Consider the following 19990-nt stretch of genomic DNA (forward strand, 5'->3'; position numbering starts at 1 on the left):
GTGCGTAATACTTACGCCTTGTGAGTCTCCAGAGGAAAGACGCACTAAAGCTATTCGCTGGTTGATCGGGAGGAAAGGCGGAACCTTGGCGTTCATTGGTGTTGATGCAGGAGGTCGGCGTGTCCAACAGGACGCAGTGGGCGGGCAGCAACGTGAGGTCTCCGCGGTGCCTGACGGGCCTATTAGTCGGCTGGAAGCCTTTGGCGGTAGGGAGTTGTTGGTTAGTGCTGCCGCGGTCCCTGCCGCCTCATGGCGGCCATCGGCGTTCACCTGGGCTGCACATCAGCCTGTGTGGCCGTCTATAAGGTGAGAGCCCTGGGGGATGAATCGGGGTTTCACGCGGGCCCTCAGTTCTCCGGCACCGGCACTGCAGCGTGCGAACGGCGCATGGGTGGCCCGGGGACGCGTGCGGAGTGGCGCTGCTGTGGGGCGGGGCCGAGCGGCGTTTCCGAGGATCCACGGCTCGGCTGCGGGCTGCGTCGGAGCCGGGCTCCGAGTCCTCACCTAGGCGATGAGGTTCCTGGGGGTCCGGGACGGCCGGGCGTGTGAGGTGGCCCGAGTCCTGGGCGATTCCGGGACGTCAAGGACTAGGACAGCCAGAAGACACCCGGGTTGCAGTGTCCGGAGCGGTTGGTGGTGCCCCTTGCTCAGGATCCAGAGGGCCAGTGTCTGGGGCTCGGGGCTCGCAGGCTGAGCCCGAAGGTCCGCGGTACACAGGGGTTTAGCGTCTTTCCGGGAGCGCCTGAGTACGCTGTCTGTGGGGTGAGTCGACTTGCGTGTTGTACACATTCGGCCCCTGCGGAGGTGAGAGCTTGACGCGGGGATGTGACCTTGCTTTCCTCTATAGTGAGGCAGGAGGACCAACCATAATGAACTCTCCTGCCAGTAGCCCGTGTGCAGGTGTTACAGGATTTGTAAGGAAAGCCCAAAGCAGTCAAGATGGAAAAAAGATGTGTTTTTTGTGAGAAAGAAGCGAAGCAGAAAGGGTGTGTAAATCTTAGGTTTGATCCAATTGTTGACTGAATAGCAATCTGAAAAAATGAGGCAGTTCTACATGGGATGTAATGGTGACTAAATCTACAAGTTTTAAGGTTTAATACAGTAATTTTTTTCCCACGTGGATGGAAAAGTGACACTATATGTGGCTCATGTTCAATGAGGTTTTATATAATCATTCTAAAAACTAATACACTTTATGTTTTTTTCTCTAGGATGGCCGTGCTGATGTTGTTGCAAATGATGCAGGTGATAGAGTTACTCCAGCTGTTGTTGCCTACTCAGAAAATGAAGAGGTACTATTCTTTTTGTACTGGGAAATAATGAAAAATAACATATGTTACAACATGTTGCTCTTTTTTCAGGTGGTTGGAATGGCAGCAAAGCAAAGTAGAATAAGAAATATTTCAAATACTGTCATGAAAGTCAAGCAGATCCTTGGCAGAAGGTATGGAATAAAGTGGTACTTTACAGTATGGCATCAAAAATGCATTCATCTAAGTGAAAAGTGAAGTAAAACTAGAAACACCACAGCTTATGTTGTTGCTTTTATAATTGAATCATTCCAGAAAATAACCAAGTTGTTTCTTTTGATTTTTGTTGGTTCTTAAGTGAGGATGGGATTCACTCAGATAATTGATTGCTCCTGACAAGTTAGTGTTGACAAATATTAATATCCATTTACTTTTGACAGTTTGTCTCATTTGGAGGTGGTAATTTTCACATTTTTATAATTTTTAACCAAAGGAACTTGATAGGCTTTGTGGAAATCTGAAGATTTCCTTGCATGGGGGTTGAATTTTGCAAAATTTTGTAATTGATCATAATTTATGTAGAGGCTATTGATTTTCTTCCTCAGGTCTCTTTGTGAAGCTTTCTGGGAACTAACCTCCACTTGGCTTACAAATTTAATTATTAGAGAAACAGCTTAAGTGATGTGTTATGTAAGAATCAGGTTAATCATTTGTTGTAATTTTAATTAGAAGATTAAAGAGATTGCTTCCCCAGACTTCTGTCTCCTCAAATTATAGATTACCATAATAATTAAAGAGTTCTCATTTTCACTAGAATAGTACTACTTGGTAGAATCGTTTTAAATTTGCAAAGTGCTTTCACATCTGTCATTTTATTTAAGCCTTACAACAGCTCTGTAAAAATTGATAGGGCAGGTGCTTTCTCATTTATTGATGAGAAAATCAAGGTATATGCAAGTGTGGCATTTCTAAGTTAGAGAGGTAGACAGATCTCTTAACTTTCATCCCCAGGTTCTGATGTCCCCTCCTCCTCTTCCTTGGGTGTTCTAGGCCATTCCTCTACCATTGAACTATATCCCAGCCCTCCTTACCCTTCTGTTTCATTTGATTGTCTTTTCCTTGTATTGATTTTAGGATTTGGAGATTATGTATTGGATTTTGTACTCATTTCTTTTGTACATACAGATATTTTTGTATTAGTATTTTTTTTCTTGTATCTCTAGAAAGTATAGTATTTTGGAGAACATTCAAGTTTTGTGATCCTATATCCTGTACAAGTATATAAAACAGTACAAAGTGTTTGTGGTGTCAGATATTCTCAAATTATATATTCTGGAAAAAAGCAAGGATGTGTAATAGATGTCAGAGCCAGAATCACTGGGTGGCTAACAATTTGTTTTTTAATTAAACTTTGAGATACTTGTAGTTTCACATGTAGTTTAAAAAAAAAAATAGAGGCATCTGCTTTATAACTAGATTTCCCGCTTCCTTTTTTGGTTGCAAAACTGGTCTAATATCACAAGTAGAAGACTGACGTGGATATATTCAAGATAAGGAAACATTTGTGTAACTCTGTATCCCTTGAGAGCCAACATGTATTTGTCTTTTATTCTGCTCTTTGGAGGCAGATAGCTAGAGTAATGATGAACCTGTATTCTGCCTTATGCTCAATGCTTTGTGTTAGCAGGTTGACTTAAGCTTACTCTTCTGATCCTGAGAATTACTTTTTAGCAAAGGAACACAAGAGTGGTAGCAGGTGAGGAACAGCCACAGCATGATACTTACTGTAGGCCTGGGAGTTAGTTTTTTCATGGTACAGGTTGTTTTTCTCGTCACCTGTGTACTCACTAGACATTGCTGGTTTTCAAAGACACACAGTTGTACCATTTGTCAACCTTGGAAGCATTTGGCCTTTTTGTTACCAAGTTATTGAACCTTTAGTCCAGTGCCCGCCTTGAGTGAACTCCAACGGTGGGCTTTCTCAGTCTTGCAGACATGCCTGTTTATGACCTATTTGCTGCCAAAATGATCCTTACACCCTTCCTGTAACTCTCATTCCCTGTGGCCTTCCAGCCAGAAATGCGGTCCTTGGACCTGACTTCTCAGCAATTAGCCCTGAGAGGGAAGAATCGGCTGGCTCCTGGGAATACGCTGAGAGCACACAGAGCTTCCCCACACCTTCACATTTGTACTTTGCTGCCCAGGCGCTTGCTTCAGTAGTCTTCCCAGCCCACTATGGCTACTGCCAGTAGCAGTGCAGGCATCCGGTGGTCCAGACAGGAGACACGAACTCTTCTCTCCATATTAGGTGAGGCAGAGTATATTCAACGCCTTCAGACTGTGCATCACAATGCAGATGTCTATCAGGCTGTGTCTAAGCGAATGCAACAGGAAGGCTTCCGCCGCACCGAACGTCAGTGCCGCTCCAAGTTTAAAGTTCTGAAGGCATTGTATTTAAAGGCCTATGTTGCTCATGCCACAAGTATGGGCGACCCACCACACTGTCCTTTTTATGACACATTGGATCAGCTTCTTCGAAATCAGATAGTGAGTGACCCAGACAACTTAATGGAGGCTGCTGCTTGGGCCAAGCACTGTGATCAGAACTTAGTGGCCTCTGGCACAGCAGGGGAAGAGGGAACCAGCATGCTGAAAGCAAAAAGGACTCAAGCAGCAGATGGCCAGCCTGTCTTGAAAACAGTTAAGGAATTAGATGAGGATTGTCAGCTGAGAATCAGTGACCGGATACAAGAAACCAGTGACCTTGAGGACTCCTGGGATGAATCCTCGGGTGCAGGTAACTTTCAAGCATGTACAGGATTAGGGTCTCGCGATCATTTCATTCTAAACATCAAATGAGCATTGAGAGAGTGCTCTCTTCAACAGCCTGTTTCTGTCCCATCCTACCATTTTTTTCAAACCTAAGAGTAAGATAAAGGGTTCCAGATTTAAAAAGCTGTAACCCTAAGTATGTAAAATATTAGAATTCTTGAAACTTAAAAGACATACCCTACAAATAAACTAGTTTTGGCAAAAAGTGATAATGGTAGAAAAGTGATAAGTGGTTAGAAATACACAGGGAAAACGTGGGTTGGATAGCTACATGGAGAAGGGTTCTAGAGGCAAGAGGGAAGTTTTGGAGATTACAACAGGCAAAATGTAGAGTACAGAATTTTTTCAACTTCCTGGAAAGATTGCTTCCCAAGAACAGCCCTAGTTTTGTAATCCAGCTTTGCTGCTTGGCTCTAGGCATTCCCTTGGCAGGAATGTCCTCTCTGCAACATTGTTGCTTTGTTTTTCAGGGTGCTCTCAAGGGACCCCCAGCTACAGCAGCTCCCACAACCTTTTCAGAGGTGCAGTTGCTCCCTGTCAGAGCAGCCCTATGACCAGATTGGGCATGTCCGGTGAGCCTAATCCTTCCACCAGCACCAACCGAAACCCTCCTGGTGCAGCCTCCACACTGCAGCCTCCAGTCTTCTCTTCCAGACTTGATTTTGTCTCTGGTGGGAATATTCCTGTGGCCAGTGAGCCCCCAACAAGGTGGGCAAGGCGAAGAAGGCGGTCAGTGGCCAGGACAATTGCAGCCGAGTTGGCAGAAAACAGGCGTTTGGCACAAGAGCTTTCAAAGCGAGAGGAAGAAAAACTGGACAGGCTAATTGCTATTGGTGAGGAGGCCAGTGCCCAGCAAGACACTGCCAATGAACTGCGCAGGGATGCGGTCATCGCACTCAGACGCTTGGCCACGGCAGTGGAAGAGGCAACTGGTGCTTTTCAGCTAGGGCTTGAAAAATTGCTTCAGAGATTGATTTCAAATACCAAAAGTTAGGAACTGATTGCAGAAGGATACAGTTCCTAAACTAGTAAAAGTCTACTTCCAGCACCTGCCTTCTGGTACCCTGACTTACTGTGTCCTCAGAAGAGAGAAAATGAATCATTAATATGTGGAGTGGTAGGAGTTTACTTGTGAGTTCCTTTTCCCAAGATCCTCCATTAATCTTCCCAAAATGTGAAGGATTGCCTAACACAAAACAGATGGAGCTAAAATTCAAGAGCCAGTTCGTCCTGGCTTTGTCACTGATACGAAGCAGTCTCCTTTACCTTGCTGTGACAGTTTCCTCATCTGTAAAATGGAGGACAGATAACTCCTGCCCTGCCTACCTCACAGGGTTGTTGTGAGGATCAGATAGGTAATAGATGTGAAAATTTAAAAGCACTTTTACATATGTAAGTTATTAATGCACATGACCTTGGTTGAGGCAAGGCTAAAATGAGCACATTAGTTCACAAGACATAGAAGTACTGTTGCATACCTTCACCTCATTACTTGAATTGTTACTAGCTTGATTTGACTGCTTCATGAAGTTTCAGATCTGTTTTTCAAATCCTTCCGTGGCTCATTAGCCTCCTAAGACACAGTATGTATTTGTATCTTTATCTCTTAGCTTTACTGTGATGGCTCTGACAAGTCTACTAGTAAGCACTTAAAATAGTCAAGTGAGTATTCTTGCCTTCATTTTCATAATTCTTGTCTCCTGTCAAGATAAGGACATAGTTAAGAACTGCCAGGCAACCACAATTAATAGTATGCTCTGGTTCATACTGATAATTTTCAATATGATAAAATATTGGCTGTTATATAAAATAGTAAGTGTAAGTAAATTCTTTAAATTTTATATTATTTGGATCCCTTTGTGCCTATGTTATATGTTTACTTTGTGGTTGCCATTTGAACACCATGGAAACAGTTTGGATTATATCAGTTTCCAATCTGCTTTTGGTAAATTTTGTTCTTATACCTATTTTTGGTTTTGTTTATGGTTTTATTGTTTTGATCCACTTTGTTAAAGAGGACAAACCTTAGAAGACTTTCCAAGGTCACTTTTTCTCAGTAGTATAAACAAAAGTTCATGTAGTTAATGGCCTATAGTAAGAGATGAGCTTTGTTTTCACTTTAGCTTTGAGTCACTGTAGATGAAGACTGTCCATGATAAAGTTTTAAGCACAAGCCCTGAGCAGATATACCTTCAACCTCAATACACATTTATTAGGAGAAATGAAGCAGCATTTTCAGTTAACTAGAAAAAAACCATTACAGGTCTTAACTAAATTAATTTAAAGCTCTTAGTAGTTTATTAGTACTTTCAGGAAATACAAATAAGAATCTTTGGGTTTAAAAGGAGTACTTTCTGGAAATGTAGATAGGATTTGGGATTTCTGCAGCCAGGCATGGTAGTGTGTGCCTATAATCCCAGCACTCGGGAACCTCACAAGTGGCAAGCGTGCTGGCCACCAGGGTGAGCACCAACTAGGTGTATGGTACAGCAGGCTGGAGCACTGCTGGACTCTAATCCTGGCACATCTCCTTTCATTGGGCAAATCACTTGCCCTTTGTATGCTTTGGTCTCTGTTTCTAAAATGGCAGGTTTGTACTGGATGCTTTTTTTTCTAGTACCTTTCAATTCTAAAAATATTTTAAATAGCATGTCTTTAAAAAAGACAATGAAAACAAAATTTCAGTTATGACATTTTCAGTTACCGCAGCATATTAGTATATGTTGGAAATTCTGGTAACAATTGTATTTTAAGGGAGCATTCTATAGTGTTAATGTTAATAAACCCATGAACTTTTAACTACCAGATCCAACATGTGGATCCTTTGCTTTCAAGCACTTGGAAGGCTGAGGCAGGAGGATTGCCATGAGTTTGAGACCAGCCTGAACTACATAGCAAGACCTTGTCTCAACAAAACAAAACAACACGTGTTAAGGCATTGAAAAACACATACATACATAGATATCTTAATTGTTTTAGGTCATTATGTGGAAGGATATATATCAGTTGTAACTGAAAATCACTAATACAGATTAAATAGATTTTCTGGGAAAATGGAATACTTAAGAATTAGAACTGTACCATATAAATCTATGATAGGAATGTGTAGAGGCAGGGATTGATTTAAAATAATGAAAAGCGCTGCAGAACAAAAGTAGAGTTACAGTTTGGAGGTGCTGCTGTGAAAATCTAATGAATCAAGGGCTACAGTGTGGGAAGAAAGCTCAAGAGAAAGAGTCCTAACAAAGTAAACAGAAAAATCTGCTAAGAATATGAGGAGAAAGGTGGTGGTGAGAGGAGACTGTGCTGGGAAGCAAGCAGAGTCCTGCCTAGGCTCCAGTTCCAGGCCCACTACCTTCGCAGCCTCACAGACCTTTCTTTACTGACTCAGTTCCTCCCACATGAGACCAAGTCATTGTCCCACCTACCTCACAGGGGTGTTGTGAGGACTCACAGGCAGGTGAATGTGAAGCACTGTTAGATGAGTAGGCACTGTGGGCAGAGTCCCTGGTGCGATGGAGTGCCATGATGATTATCAGAGGTGTTTAGGAGGGAGAGAAAACGGCATGCTGGGAATGTTGTGGTCCAATGGTTGAGTCAGTGCTGTCTCCTGAAGACCAGGATGTGAACGCAGTGCTTGTGTGTATTGGCCTCCCACTACCTTCACTACCTTTGTGTTTCTGTAATTTAATCCTCTTGTGGACAAATAAAAGTTCTTACTTGTATGTAGTTGTGGGTTGTCTGCTGCTTTCTCGTGATACCTGTGCCGCTTTGTCACCTCCATCTGTGTTTTCTACTTCCCTGCTTTTGAGTCTTACCGTCTTGCCTGGGTCTGGCCCTGAGAGCTACGTGTGCTTTCTGTCCTCAGATGAGAGAGATCCTTTTTGAATGGCAGTTAAAAAGTTGTTTTTCATTTCTAAGAGTTCTTTAAATTCTACAAAACACCTTTAAAAGTTAACCCATCTAAGTAGGAGATAACCCACACACAGATTAAATTATCCTGGTTGCCTTGAATTCTGTGATAAAAGAAAAATGCTTGAAATTGTAGATACAGTTCCTTTTTTTTTGTCTAGTCTTAAAATGTTATGTAGGTAGTAGCTTAGGTGGTGTAGTTAAAGGGAGGAGCAGAAAGGTTAATAAGAAAAACCTTTAAGTTTATAATGAACCTCTAGATACCATCCTGTCATGGTATGAATTAGTAGTGTCACTTTCAGCAAGCTTGTCTGCTATTAATTGCTACTTAAGTGATAGTAAAGTAAGAAGAATCTAAAAATATTTCAGTTCGAAGCCCAGTTATTTTATCTTTTATTTACACAGGTTAAGATCTTCAAGATTTTCTCTAATCCATCTGTAATTACCCACTATTAATTTTCATCTTGATTAAACACTTAAAATTGGTTTCTTTATTAAAGTAGCCACAGCTTTTTAGAAACCTCCTAGGAAGGATACTAGTCCATGTCATCTTTATGTCTCAGTAAAATTAAGCCAAGGGTCAGAGATTCCTATCACTTTGGGGGCAGAAGTACAGTGGTCGTTTACAGTTTATTAGTAGGAGGCAATGTAATAAAGTTTTGGACAGGAGTCACCTGGTAACTAAAACCTGGGATCAGTTGGCTCTGCCTGTTAGTAAGAATTGTTACCCCTCTATGAACTTACTTCTCTCAATGCCCACCAAACTTACCCCATGTAGGTATGGTGAGAATCAAGTAGATGAAAATGTTCTATAGTATGTTTGAATGGGTACTGCCATCTAAAGCAACGTAATTTTTTTCTTGTCATATACATTTAGTAGTATGGAGCCTTATTATAAAACTTTTATATGGATACTCTACTACTCTGCATTAAATACATTTGCATTTAGGCTCAACCCTTTACTTTTGGATGTTGATTCTGCTCCAAAACTAAGTAACACAGATAGATGGTGTTAATGAGATCTGCCCTCAGTTTGCAGTCTCACTTTTTATCCTTTGTATCTTAGTTGTTGTGTCTTCAGGATCATAATGTGAAAGTGTGTGATATAAAATCAGTGATAAGATGCAAAGTCATATGTGTCATGGTCAGCACAATAAAGTGTACTTTCAGATTTGAAGATTAACACTTTAGGAGCATTACTATAACTGTCATACATAATCGATAAATTCTAATTTCTATAATACTTGAAGACTTACTGAGTTGTCTAATGATTTTGTTTATATTTTAGTATTTGTTGACATTGAAAAGTATAATCTTTAAACCTTGTATAATTTTGAAACTAATTTTAATACTTAGCTATGTTTTTATCTTTCTTTATGGACAGCTCTGATGACCCACAAGTTCAGAAATACATCACAGAAAGTAAATGTTCAGTGAGTATGATTCTATTACTACTTCTTGTTATACAGAGTGCCAAAGGTCATGACAGGTAATGTTGATGTTAAACTTTGCATTTTTATTAAGTTTATTCCTTCTTTAGTCCAACTATAATTTCTTTTATAGGTCGTTGAAAAAAATGGGAAATTACGATATGAAATAGATACTGGAGAAGAAACAAAATTTGTTAACTCAGAAGATGTTGCCAGACTGATATTTAGTAAAATGAAAGGTATTAAGCAAAAGAGCAATTAATTTTAAGTGACCTTAAAATTAAAGGTGATCTTTTAAAAGTTTGCTTTTACAAAACAGAAGTAATTTTGATCTTGGGAGAAGTGACTAAGCAGATTAGCAGTAAGGAAACCTAAACACCATGGCTGGATTAGCCACTTTCTGGCCTTGTGACTTCGCCTTTTGTGATGTGCCTTCCATGACTATGGTTTCCCTGAAGTACTGGTTGAGTCTTCCTCACCTGAAATGCTTGAGACCAGAAATACATCAGTGTTCAGGTTTGGTTGTTTGTTTAAGGATTTAGGCATATTTATATAGATCTTACTGGTTGAATATCTGTAATCCAAAAGTCCAAAATCTGAAATGCTCCAAAATCTTAACCCTTTTGAGCCCTGATTTGGAGATTTCAGAGTTTAGATTTTCAGATTAGGTGTGTTCACCCTGTGACATAAATGGATTGGGCCAGATTAAGATTTTGAAAAATTTTTGAGATTTAGCAGCCAAATAAACATGGCAAGCAGTGAATATCTTTCTTCAAGATTAACAAACTGTCAACAATAATTTAGGTAAAGTAGATCTGATTTTATCACCACTTTAGACAAAGGGAAGTGAGTTGAGCAGTGTTCTGTGAAACACTTTGAGAAATTCTGGAGTGGGTTACTTTCAAGGCTAATTTCTGCTCTGGAATTGTTAGGAATCTAAGATATAAAAGGCAGTCCTGTGACATGCTGAGCTCATGTGATACGTCTCCATGTTGGTTCATCAAACGCCTGTTCTCTGTGGGAGTTGATCTAATTTGAAGATAGTTGAAACTGAAATCTAACTATAGCTTTTTGGACAGTACCTAGTTCTCAGCACAACCATTTTGAAGTATAGGAAATATTGCATGATTTAAGACCTCAGAAGAAGAAATTGACAGGCTAGAGGAAGCAAGGGAATTTAAATATTTGTTTTGTAAGATCTTTGGCATAAGTTAAGAAACATCAGAAAGTATTGCTTGACATATTTTTTTCTGTCATTGGGATTTTTATGTTTTTGTTTTGCTTGGTAGCACACACTTAAAATACCAAAACTCATGAGGCCAAAGCAAAAGGATTGTTGTTAGTTTGATGCCACCCAGGGCTACATAGTGAGTTCAAGCCCAGCCTAAACTATACAAGACCTTGTTTCAAAAAGCAAAATAAAAACATGTATTTTTATATTTTTTTAATGTACAGAAACAGCACATTCTGTCTTGGGCTCAGATGCAAATAATGTGGTTATTACTGTTCCATTTGATTTTGGAGAAAAGCAGAAAAAGGCTCTTGGGTAAGTATGATATGGGGTTCATTTTTCTTAATTAAAAGAAATGCAGATTTGACAATATTACAATTCATAATATCATTATAAAATTGTATTTGAAAATACCCTAGCATAATAAATTGTACCATAAATACCTTAATATGGTGATAATCGTTTCATTACCAGGTTAAACTGATGTTTACAAATCATTGCCTATTTCATGTAATTAAGGTTTATGTGGGAATCATATAAGAATATATAATCATAGAAAATATTTGTAATTATTTCATCTGAGATCATAATATTAAACCAAAAAGTTTCATTGGTTTTACAGGTGATCAGGCAAATGTAATTATCGGGCTTGCATACCTTTGATTTGCTGGATGGGGTTCCATTTGATTTTGGCAAGCACTGAAGTGACCTCCCGCCACCCCACTGTATTACTGGTTATTGAGCCCAGGGTCTTTGCACTGAACTACATCCCCAGCACATTTTAATTTTTTATTTTGAGATAACGTCTCATAAGTTGCTAAACTGCTTAGGGTAGGCCCAAGCTTATAACCTTCCTGTCTCAGCCTCCCAGAGTACTGGAATTACAGATGTATGCCACAGCACCTACCTGAAGTTGCTACTGACAGAAAATTGTCATAGTTTAAAAATTGTGACCCTAGATTAATGTAATTGGAAAAATTCTAAAATATTTCATAAATTTATCTTAATCTCTTTATGATCATTTTCCCCCTCATTCAGCTAATAGTTGTCTTTGTTAATTAAACTACTTTTGAACTCAAAGTTGAGTACACAAAGATAACTAAAACATGATTCTGATCTCACAGAATTATCAAGAGAGTTCAGTAAATGTTTTGAATAGGAAATTCTATGTAATTAAGCAGGGTATTCCTCCTAGACTTGGAGAGCCCGAAAAGATAGTAACCCCCCCCCTCCGCCCCAAAAAGTAAACTTTTAAGCTTAGCCATTTCAAAAAGCTTTATTTTTTTTCAGTATAAGCATGTACTTTCTTCCTCAATAAAATGGACTCTGAACATTGTAATGTTAAACAGAAAGTGAGCTGTTACAGAATGACTTCCATTTCACATGTTCTATTTTCTTGCTTCTAAAGATTGTTACACTTTTTGTCTACTTATGGAATCTTACCTGCTATTGCATAAATTTTTTAGTGCAGAATTTCTTAAATTGATTTAAGGTGTTGTGATATTAAATTCACTAAAAACAAATTGTTCACAGAGGAGCAGCTGGAGCAGCTGGATTTAATGTTTTACGATTAATACATGAGCCATCTGCAGCTCTTCTTGCTTATGGAATTGGGCAAGACTCCCCTACCGGAAAAAGGTAAAAACTGTGTTTGCAGCTTTAAGTCTTTTCAATGTAGAAGCATTGCGGATTTTAGCAATTACATCAGTCTTAGTTATTCTGTACTGTAGTGCCCAACCTTTAAGGCTGGAAGATACTGAAATTCTCACCTGGAGTTTGTCAAATGGTTGAGAAAGAAGTGCTGTGAAAGCAAAGGAGGAACATCGCAGGAGGGAAGTTGAGCTTTTCTGCCCTTCTCTTGCTGCCCTCATTTTGTCCCTGTATTAGAGGGAGATTGGGAGATTATAGATCTGGCTCACTTCCAGCAGAAACAAGGACACTTGCCAGCATTTCCTGTGATTACATATTTAGAAATAGTGGATACCGTTTTATGTGCTTTGGACTTGATAGGAGATGAGTGGAAAATCCTGCATGAGGATTTAAGGCTTCAGACCTGCATAACCCTAACTTAGCTATCAATACTGGTTTCTCGATCTGAAGGCCGTTAAACTTCCGAGAAATTAATTCAGATATTATGTTAACTTTCTCTAATTATTTTACTTACTCAGCGTCTCACAGTTAAATTAACATGTATAAATCACTTGGAAGTTATTTTTAGGTAAACTAGATAAATACAGAGATATCAGATTATGAATTTTGATATACAAGAAATGAGTTAGTTTCTAGTTTTGAACATATAATAACTTGCATAATATTAACTCAGTAGTGCAGACTGTAAAATGTATAATATTCAACAGAATAACTTCGTAATACTAGAATTTCTGTATTCTCTTAAAATTCATTGTAATCACTAATCTCTTCCTGATTTACTTTGAAAGTTAGAATTTTGAATTCTGGTTACTCAGGATACAGTTTTACCTGTATTTTCAGCATGACAAGATTAAAAAAAACTCAGAATGTCTATGTTCAAGGCCAAATTCTTCACCAAGTCATTGTAGACACTTGGTTATTCATTTGAGAGTTTCAACTACTTTGTAATTTAAAGATTCAGTGATTTATAATTGTAAACTAGCTTTAAAATGTGATAAATTGCATACTTTCTCTTTCCCTTAAAGCAATGTTCTGGTCTTCAAGCTTGGAGGGACATCCTTATCTCTCAGTGTCATGGAAGTTAACAGTGGGATGTATCGGGTTCTTTCAGCAAACACTGACGATAGCATCGGAGGTGCACATTTCACAGCAGCCTTAGCGCAGTACCTGGCTTCAGAGTTCCAGAGGTGAGTACTAATGGCCTGGTCAATGTAAAGGAGCATGTTATGTCTTCTTTTGATGAGACTGGATTTACCTCTGGAATAAGTGTCCTTTGTGCAGGGGGTTCATCAGCCAGTGAGTGACAAGAACTCAGTGATTTTCTTTTTCAATCATTGGTGGTTGGGCCCCCCCCCCACTTTTTCATGGTACAGAGGATTGACCGCAGTTACCTTTGAACTGCACTGTAGCCTCAGCCCCTTTTTTATTTTTTATTTTCAAACAGGGTCTTGATAAGTTCCCCCAACTGGGTTTGAACTTGTAATCCTCTGGCCTTAGCCTCCCAGAGTGCTGGGATACAGGCAGGAACCACCCTGTAATGGGTTGCTTGTCTGCATAGAGAAGGTATAGGACTAGTCCTTACTACTTTCTGAACAGTTTTTAAAATTTTGCACCGGTTAGAGTTATGTTATCATCATATTCCAGTGAGTCAATGTCCTTTTTTTTTTATTTGCTTGTTTTGATTTTGTTTTTTCTGAGATAGGGCCTTGCTACATAGTTCAGGTTGTCTTTACTCTATAGTTCAGGCTGGCCTCAAACTTGAAGCGTTCCTGCTGCCTCAGCCTCCCACCTGCTGAGATTACAGGTGTGTACCACCAGAGCAGTGAATTAATAAATGTGGATTATTTATTTACTTACTAATCTATAATAAGAAATACTTTAGTATTATTAATGGCTGTTAATTACTCCACTTAAATCTTAATTCTTTTTGACCAGATGAAGAATCTAATATATAGAAATGTTTTAGACCTTGCCACTAAAAAAAAATGTAGTTGAAATAATCCTGTTTTTACAAGGTTGAAAAAGTCATGAAAAAACTTTCTCACTTGTTTAAGAAAACTTAAGAGAACTTATTTTCTTTCTTGTTTAGGAAAGACTTACACTGCTTTTTTTTTTTGCTTTTTTTTATATTTTTATTTGCTGATCTCCCAGGTCCTCCTTCTGCCTTGAGCACCTCCCCCCCTGCCTCTTTTTTTTTTTTTTTAAATAATTGCTTTTTATTTTTATTACAAAAGTGCTGTTTTAACAAAGCAAATGATCCTTACTTAGCCAGCAGTTTTAAAAATTAACTTGCATTGGAGAGAGAACTTTAATTTTACATATTTTGTATGTGTCAGAAAGTACCTTTAGATGTCCGTGACTTATTTTTTAGTGCTCAACAGATAACCATTGTCCAGTGAAGACTGAGCTAAGAATCTGACTCAGTTACATGAGTCTCCTGCAATCTGTAATTGTCTCACCTGCAAAGAGGTGTTAGCTATTTTTACATTCTTTGTAGGGCAGTCTACTATGATGGTTATATAGCACAGCAATTCAAAGTAGTAATTAAATTGGTTGCTTATTTTTCTCTAAGGGACATCCTGTTAATTGCAGAGAATATTTTTAGGAAAATTTAATGGGACTGCAAAGCCAGATGCTAATATCTGGTATGTAATATTGATGCATGAATTTATTATTGTCTTAATAATGATTGTTCAGATTTTAGTTACATGAATTTCTAGGTAATTCAGTAATTTTAAACTCCAAAATTTGTATTTTTTCATTTAGATCCTTCAGACATGATGTTAGGGGAAATGCCCGAGCCATGATGAAATTGATGAACAGTGCTGAAGTTGCAAAACATTCTTTGTCAACCTTGGGAAGTGCCAACTGTTTCCTTGACTCATTATATGAAGGTCAAGATTTTGATTGCAATGTATCCAGGTAACACTAAAGCTCAAAAAACATTAAAATATTCCAAGAGCATCTTATGTAAATGTAGTTTTCTCATCTTGAGATTTATTAATCCTTAAAAGGGGAATTTTACTATCTTTACTTTTGGGTCCACATTTTTGTGGATCCAAATAATAATTTTATTTGGGTTTTATTTTCCCCAAATAATTCATTGTGATTGCTTGCCCTGAGAATTTAGGCTACAGTGTTAAAGAAAGATGAGATAAGGTTTGATTTTTTTTTTTCCCCCTAAATTACAGTCCTACCTCTTAAGTTCCTAGCTCCTGTTAAGTTCGATATGGGGTTTGCTCATGTTTCCATGTTTCTTAATACAGTAGCTCACCTTATGTGGTAGGCTGTATTTTAAGTATTTTTTCCTATTTGCTGATTGAATCCTAATGTCTTCCTTGTGAAGTAGGTACTAGTGTTCTCCTTATTTGAGGCAAAGAGAAGCAGGGACCAAGAAGTGTTCGACTTCGTAATACATCCTCTTTACCTATTGCACTGTACTGAAGATTGACATCTAACTAGTGTTTCTTTGCTCTGTCCACCATTATCAGTATTTTATGTTTTAAAAGCTTTTATGACAGACTTACATGAAGAAAACAGTTTCTAATACCCTTACTCTTTACATAGTTCAAGATATAGCTTACAAGACACAATATTTGGGTCAGGGATTTAGCTCGGTTGCATAAGTGCTTGCCTGGCAAGCACAAGGTTGTAAATTCAATCCCCAGTACCAAAAACAACAACAACAACAACAATAACAACAGCACAACAAGAAAGCACAAAGACAAGATAGCTGAATATTGCAGTAGGCTTTTGGATCATACTTACTACGAATAAAAACAGCTGTCTTTGTTTAGCCAGCTGAAACTTCCCAAATACCTACCAGATAACTTTGAAACAGCCCAGCTTTCCAACATTGCAGTTATATTACTTTTAGGACTCTTTTCTGAGGAGCTACCTTCTCTTTCCATCTTTTTACCAATTGAACTTCTTTACTTCCCTTGGACTTCCTGAAGTGTCTGGATCCGCAGCTGCCCAGTACAATAGTCACTAGCTTCCCAGGGCTATTCAAGTTTAAATTAGTTAACATGACATTAGAAAGGCAGTTTAAATACTGTATTCTGTAGTCTTAGTGACAGGTGGCTGGCAAAAAGTTCTATTGGAAGCATCACTGTAGCTCTTTGAAGAAAGCTCGACACTCCAGCCCCAAAGACAGAAACAGTGGGTTGAAATCTCTTGGTGGGCAGATTATGTTTCTTTTTCTGTTTCTGGAATATGCAGTGTGATCAAAAAATACAGTGAATGTTTAAATTGGAAAAACTGATGATAGCAAAAGGCAAAGTGCCATTAATCCCCCTTAAAATACTCCTGTTCACTTTGAGCACACTTACCTCATTGTCCTTCCACTTTCTGAAGCAGTTCTAGAAGCCCTGTTCAGCACACATTTAGATGTGCTGTTCTGGCTGTCCTGATGTACGGAAATGATTCAAAATATTTCCCTTCCGTGTTCATTTTCACTTTTGGGGAAGAGCCAGAAGTTGCAGAGTACCAGATCTAATGAATAAGTCATATAAAATCACAGCATAATGTTTTCATTTGACAGAAATTATTATGCCACAGCTCACCATTGTGTTCCTGAGTACAGTTCAGCTTGCACAATTTCATCAGGGTCAAAAACCACATCCACATCATTGGTGTTCTTTTTTTCCACATAAGGAGAATGGGTGATTTCACTTGAGAACTCTAGACCTTGATCTCAGAATTGTGAACACAGAGTAAAGTTTTATTTCCCATGATGACATTTCTTCTTTATATTTTCATTGGTACATTTTAGATATGCATTTTAGGGAATTTGGACTTACACATGATATGTCTTGCTTCTTTTGTTTTCCTCCCTTACCTTTGACCCCCCTCTTATTTATGAAAGCTTTGTTTCCATTTTTTCTCTTTCATTCTTTTTTTTCTTGTCCTTGCTTTCCCCATCTTTTTCCCTTGTTCACCATTCATTTGAATATTTTCTTCCCATTTCTCAATATCTATTACACATTTTGTTCCTTATTTACACTTCACGTTTCTCACATCAGAGAAACAATGCAGTATTTAAATATGTGTGTCCAATTTTTTTCCTTTAAAAGTATTGTCTCAAGGCACATCCATTTAGCTAGAAATGTCTCAAGCTTGTCCTTCTTTGTGGCAGAGTAGTATATTATTGTGTCAAAAAAAAACCCCACACTTTCTTTATCCATTCATCAGTTGATGGGCATTTGGACTATTTCCAAGATTTGGCTATTATAAACTGCTGCAATAAACGTGAATATGCGTGTATCACAGTGCTATGATTCTTTTAATTCTTTTGGGAAGATACCAGGAAAGGAATGACTGGGTCAAATGGAACCTCTAGTTTTACTTTTCTGAGGACTCTCCACACTGATATCCACAGTGGTTGCACCAATCTACACTTCCTCCAACAATGCAGGATCCTGCCAGCATTTGTTACTGGTTGATTTCTTGATGATGGCCATTCTTTTTGGGATGAGACAGATGAGAAGTTGCTGCCTATTTGATTTACTTCCTGATTCTTTGGCACTGGCCTGTAGTATTGGTTAAGACCTTAAGTGGTGGCATACAAGGGACTACAGATAGAACAATTATGTCATCTTGGCTAAAGCAGTAAAATCAATAATAATAGCATCAAACACAGCCTACAAAATGATAGATTGTTGTTCATTTTCTGCCTTTAATCATATAAACTTGATTTGTGGTTAACAAAGTCTAAAACCAGAAAATTGTATACAGTAAATATGCCCTATTTATGATGATTTTACTCTTGGGAGAAAACTTAAAAGGAGTTATGGAAAAAACATATAAAAGTAATAAAAGAAGAAAAGATCAGAAGGGAAACTGAACAAGTTCTTTCTCCACCAGATTATATGAACTTTGGGAAACCGGTGAAGATACGAAAGAAAAAATAACAAGAATAGAGAAACAACAAAAAAACTAGAAGCAGTGTTCATACTCATAAAAAAAACAAGAATAAACAGTAAAGAAAAGAAACTTCATAGCATGTCTCTACTGGCACCGGTAGACAGAGTGGGCAGACAGTTCAGATCCAACTCTGGGTTTACACCAAAAAAAAAAGCGGGGTAGGGGACAAAACAAATCAAGAACATGTCCCCTTCAGGGTATGTTCTTAATGTCAGTGACAGAGTGGGCAGACAAGAGTTCAGATCCATGTTGAGTAGTCACAGCAAACCAGCTGTAGGTTTATGCCAGGATAATGGATGATTTCAGCAAGCCTGTATGTACCTTTAGTTCCACTGAAATTCAGGCTGGTTTTTGCCTGTGAGGCTGGAACCCGATTTGTTCAGTCTACAGTACTCTGTGTGCCTCATGCCAGCTTTAGTTTGGCTCTGCCTTACACTGACACTAGATCTGCTCGATGGAGCCAGCTTGCGATATCTGAGATCTGAGCTCAATTGGCCATTCTATTAAGATGGCTACCAGCCAGTTGCCCTTTCCCGGACGATGTCTGAAGCCAGCTAACTCACCAGCCGCTGCAGTCCACTGTGTCCACGGTTGTGGTCCACTGCTGCATTTCTCTGTGGAGGCCTCTGGGGTCGCCAGTAGTCACTGTGGGTCTGTAGGTTGGAGCCCCCTCCCATCCATTGAATCAGGGCACAGGGAGAAAGGTGCCGATTGCCACCTCCTTGGCACACATTGAGGTCTCTTTGCCTCACTTCTCACTTTAGCTTGCTGGATCCCAGGCACTTCCTTCCTTCCTTTTCCTCATGTTGCTGTGTTCCAATGTCTGGACACCAAATCTTGGAGAGGCTGTTTCTCTGCTGTTCACTACTCTGACATCTTCCCAGCAGTTCGTGATGATGCGTCTTAAGAAACTAAAATCTCAAATGGCACAGTTGCACAACTCCAGTGAAACTGACAAAATTTCATGTTACTGCATTGTTGATGATGCATGTTTTGTGGCTTTATTTATTTATCTATTTTGGTGCCAGTGATCAAACTCAATGATTGAGTGCCTGTGGCATACTTTATAACACATATTCTCTCAGCTGACTGATTGCAATAAATAAATTGAAACTTGTCACAGTGTTTCTAAGGTTCAGTGTGCCTTTCGGTTGGATGACTCACAGCAGTATTCACTATGATTTTTGATTACACTGCATATCTTAGTGCTGAGTTTTTCCAGGTGCTCAGTACGTATTGTTAGTATCAGTGAATAAGAAATAAAAAGGAAATTCTTTCTTTTCCCTTTTTCTTTCTTTCTGCCTATTTCTTTCTCTTTCTTTCTTGGTCTCGCTCTCAGTCTTGCTCGCTCTCTTCTTTTCTCTCTCTTCCTCTCTCCTTCCCTTCCTTCCATCCTCCTTTTTTTCCCCCAGTACTAGGGCTCATGCCCAAGAACACTGTAGCCTTGAGCTACATCCCACAATTGTTATTAAGTTTTAGACAGCATCTTACTTGGCTACCCATGCTGTCCTCAAACTTTCAAACCTCCTGCCTGAGCCTCCCAAGTAGCTGATATTATGGACATGTGCCACCATAGCTATATAATTGATCATTAAGGAAATTTTGCCTTTCAAATATATCATTCAATAAAAACATGTTTTAGTATCTATAAATAACACAGATTTAAAAATCACTCAGTATCTTTTTCTTGAACATAAACCTTTCTTAAAGTTGTACTATATACAGCAGCAATTCAAGTTCTCTGGCAGTGCTAAAGGACT

The 19990-nt window shown here is 38.8% G+C and overlaps 2 protein-coding genes across 4 annotated transcripts in view; both read left to right on the forward strand.

Annotated features, from left to right (window-relative positions):
* The first annotated feature begins 107 nt into the window (after positions 1–107).
* Positions 108–19990, forward strand: part of Hspa14 (heat shock protein family A (Hsp70) member 14) — a 29383-nt gene continuing 9500 nt past the window's right edge. Inside the window, exons 1-9 of one of the 2 annotated variants that reach the window (XM_003468610.4) lie at positions 108–306; positions 1212–1292; positions 1362–1444; positions 9379–9427; positions 9558–9663; positions 10880–10970; positions 12189–12293; positions 13331–13492; positions 15072–15227. In XM_003468610.4, coding sequence (XP_003468658.2) covers positions 250–306; positions 1212–1292; positions 1362–1444; positions 9379–9427; positions 9558–9663; positions 10880–10970; positions 12189–12293; positions 13331–13492; positions 15072–15227 — 890 coding nt within the window. In that variant the 5' untranslated portion in view covers positions 108–249. Of the gene's footprint in view, positions 307–1211; positions 1293–1361; positions 1445–9378; positions 9428–9557; positions 9664–10879; positions 10971–12188; positions 12294–13330; positions 13493–15071; positions 15228–19990 lie in introns of those variants that run through there. The other variant, XM_063253799.1, reaches the window with a different exon arrangement.
* Positions 1218–9663, forward strand: Msantd7 (Myb/SANT DNA binding domain containing 7). Of its 2 annotated transcripts, XM_063253800.1 has the most exons (6): positions 1218–1292; positions 1362–1444; positions 3324–4047; positions 4553–5437; positions 9379–9427; positions 9558–9663. In XM_063253800.1, exons 3-4 carry the CDS (start codon positions 3486–3488, stop codon positions 5074–5076), a joined length of 1086 nt encoding a protein of 361 aa, XP_063109870.1. In that variant the 5' UTR covers positions 1218–1292; positions 1362–1444; positions 3324–3485; the 3' UTR covers positions 5077–5437; positions 9379–9427; positions 9558–9663. The 2 variants fall into 2 exon arrangements, with proteins under 2 accessions (XP_063109870.1, XP_063109871.1); XM_063253801.1 differs by lacking the exons at positions 1218–1292; positions 3324–4047.

The sequence above is a fragment of the Cavia porcellus genome, unplaced genomic scaffold (genome assembly GCF_034190915.1).
Source record: "Cavia porcellus strain 051 isolate PalLab524CR breed Dunkin Hartley unplaced genomic scaffold, mCavPor4.1 scaffold_7, whole genome shotgun sequence".
Taxonomy (NCBI): Eukaryota; Metazoa; Chordata; class Mammalia; order Rodentia; family Caviidae; genus Cavia; species Cavia porcellus.

What these genes read in the sequence shown, in the direction of transcription:
- Msantd7 (XM_063253800.1), top strand. Translation starts at nt 3,486, where the DNA reads ATGGCTACTGCCAGTAGCAGTGCAGGCATCCGGTGGTCCAGACAGGAG. An exon ending in GGATGAATCCTCGGGTGCAG is followed by an intron (nt 4,048 to 4,552) that starts GTAACTTTCAAG and finishes TTTGTTTTTCAG; the next exon opens with GGTGCTCTCAAGGGACCCCC.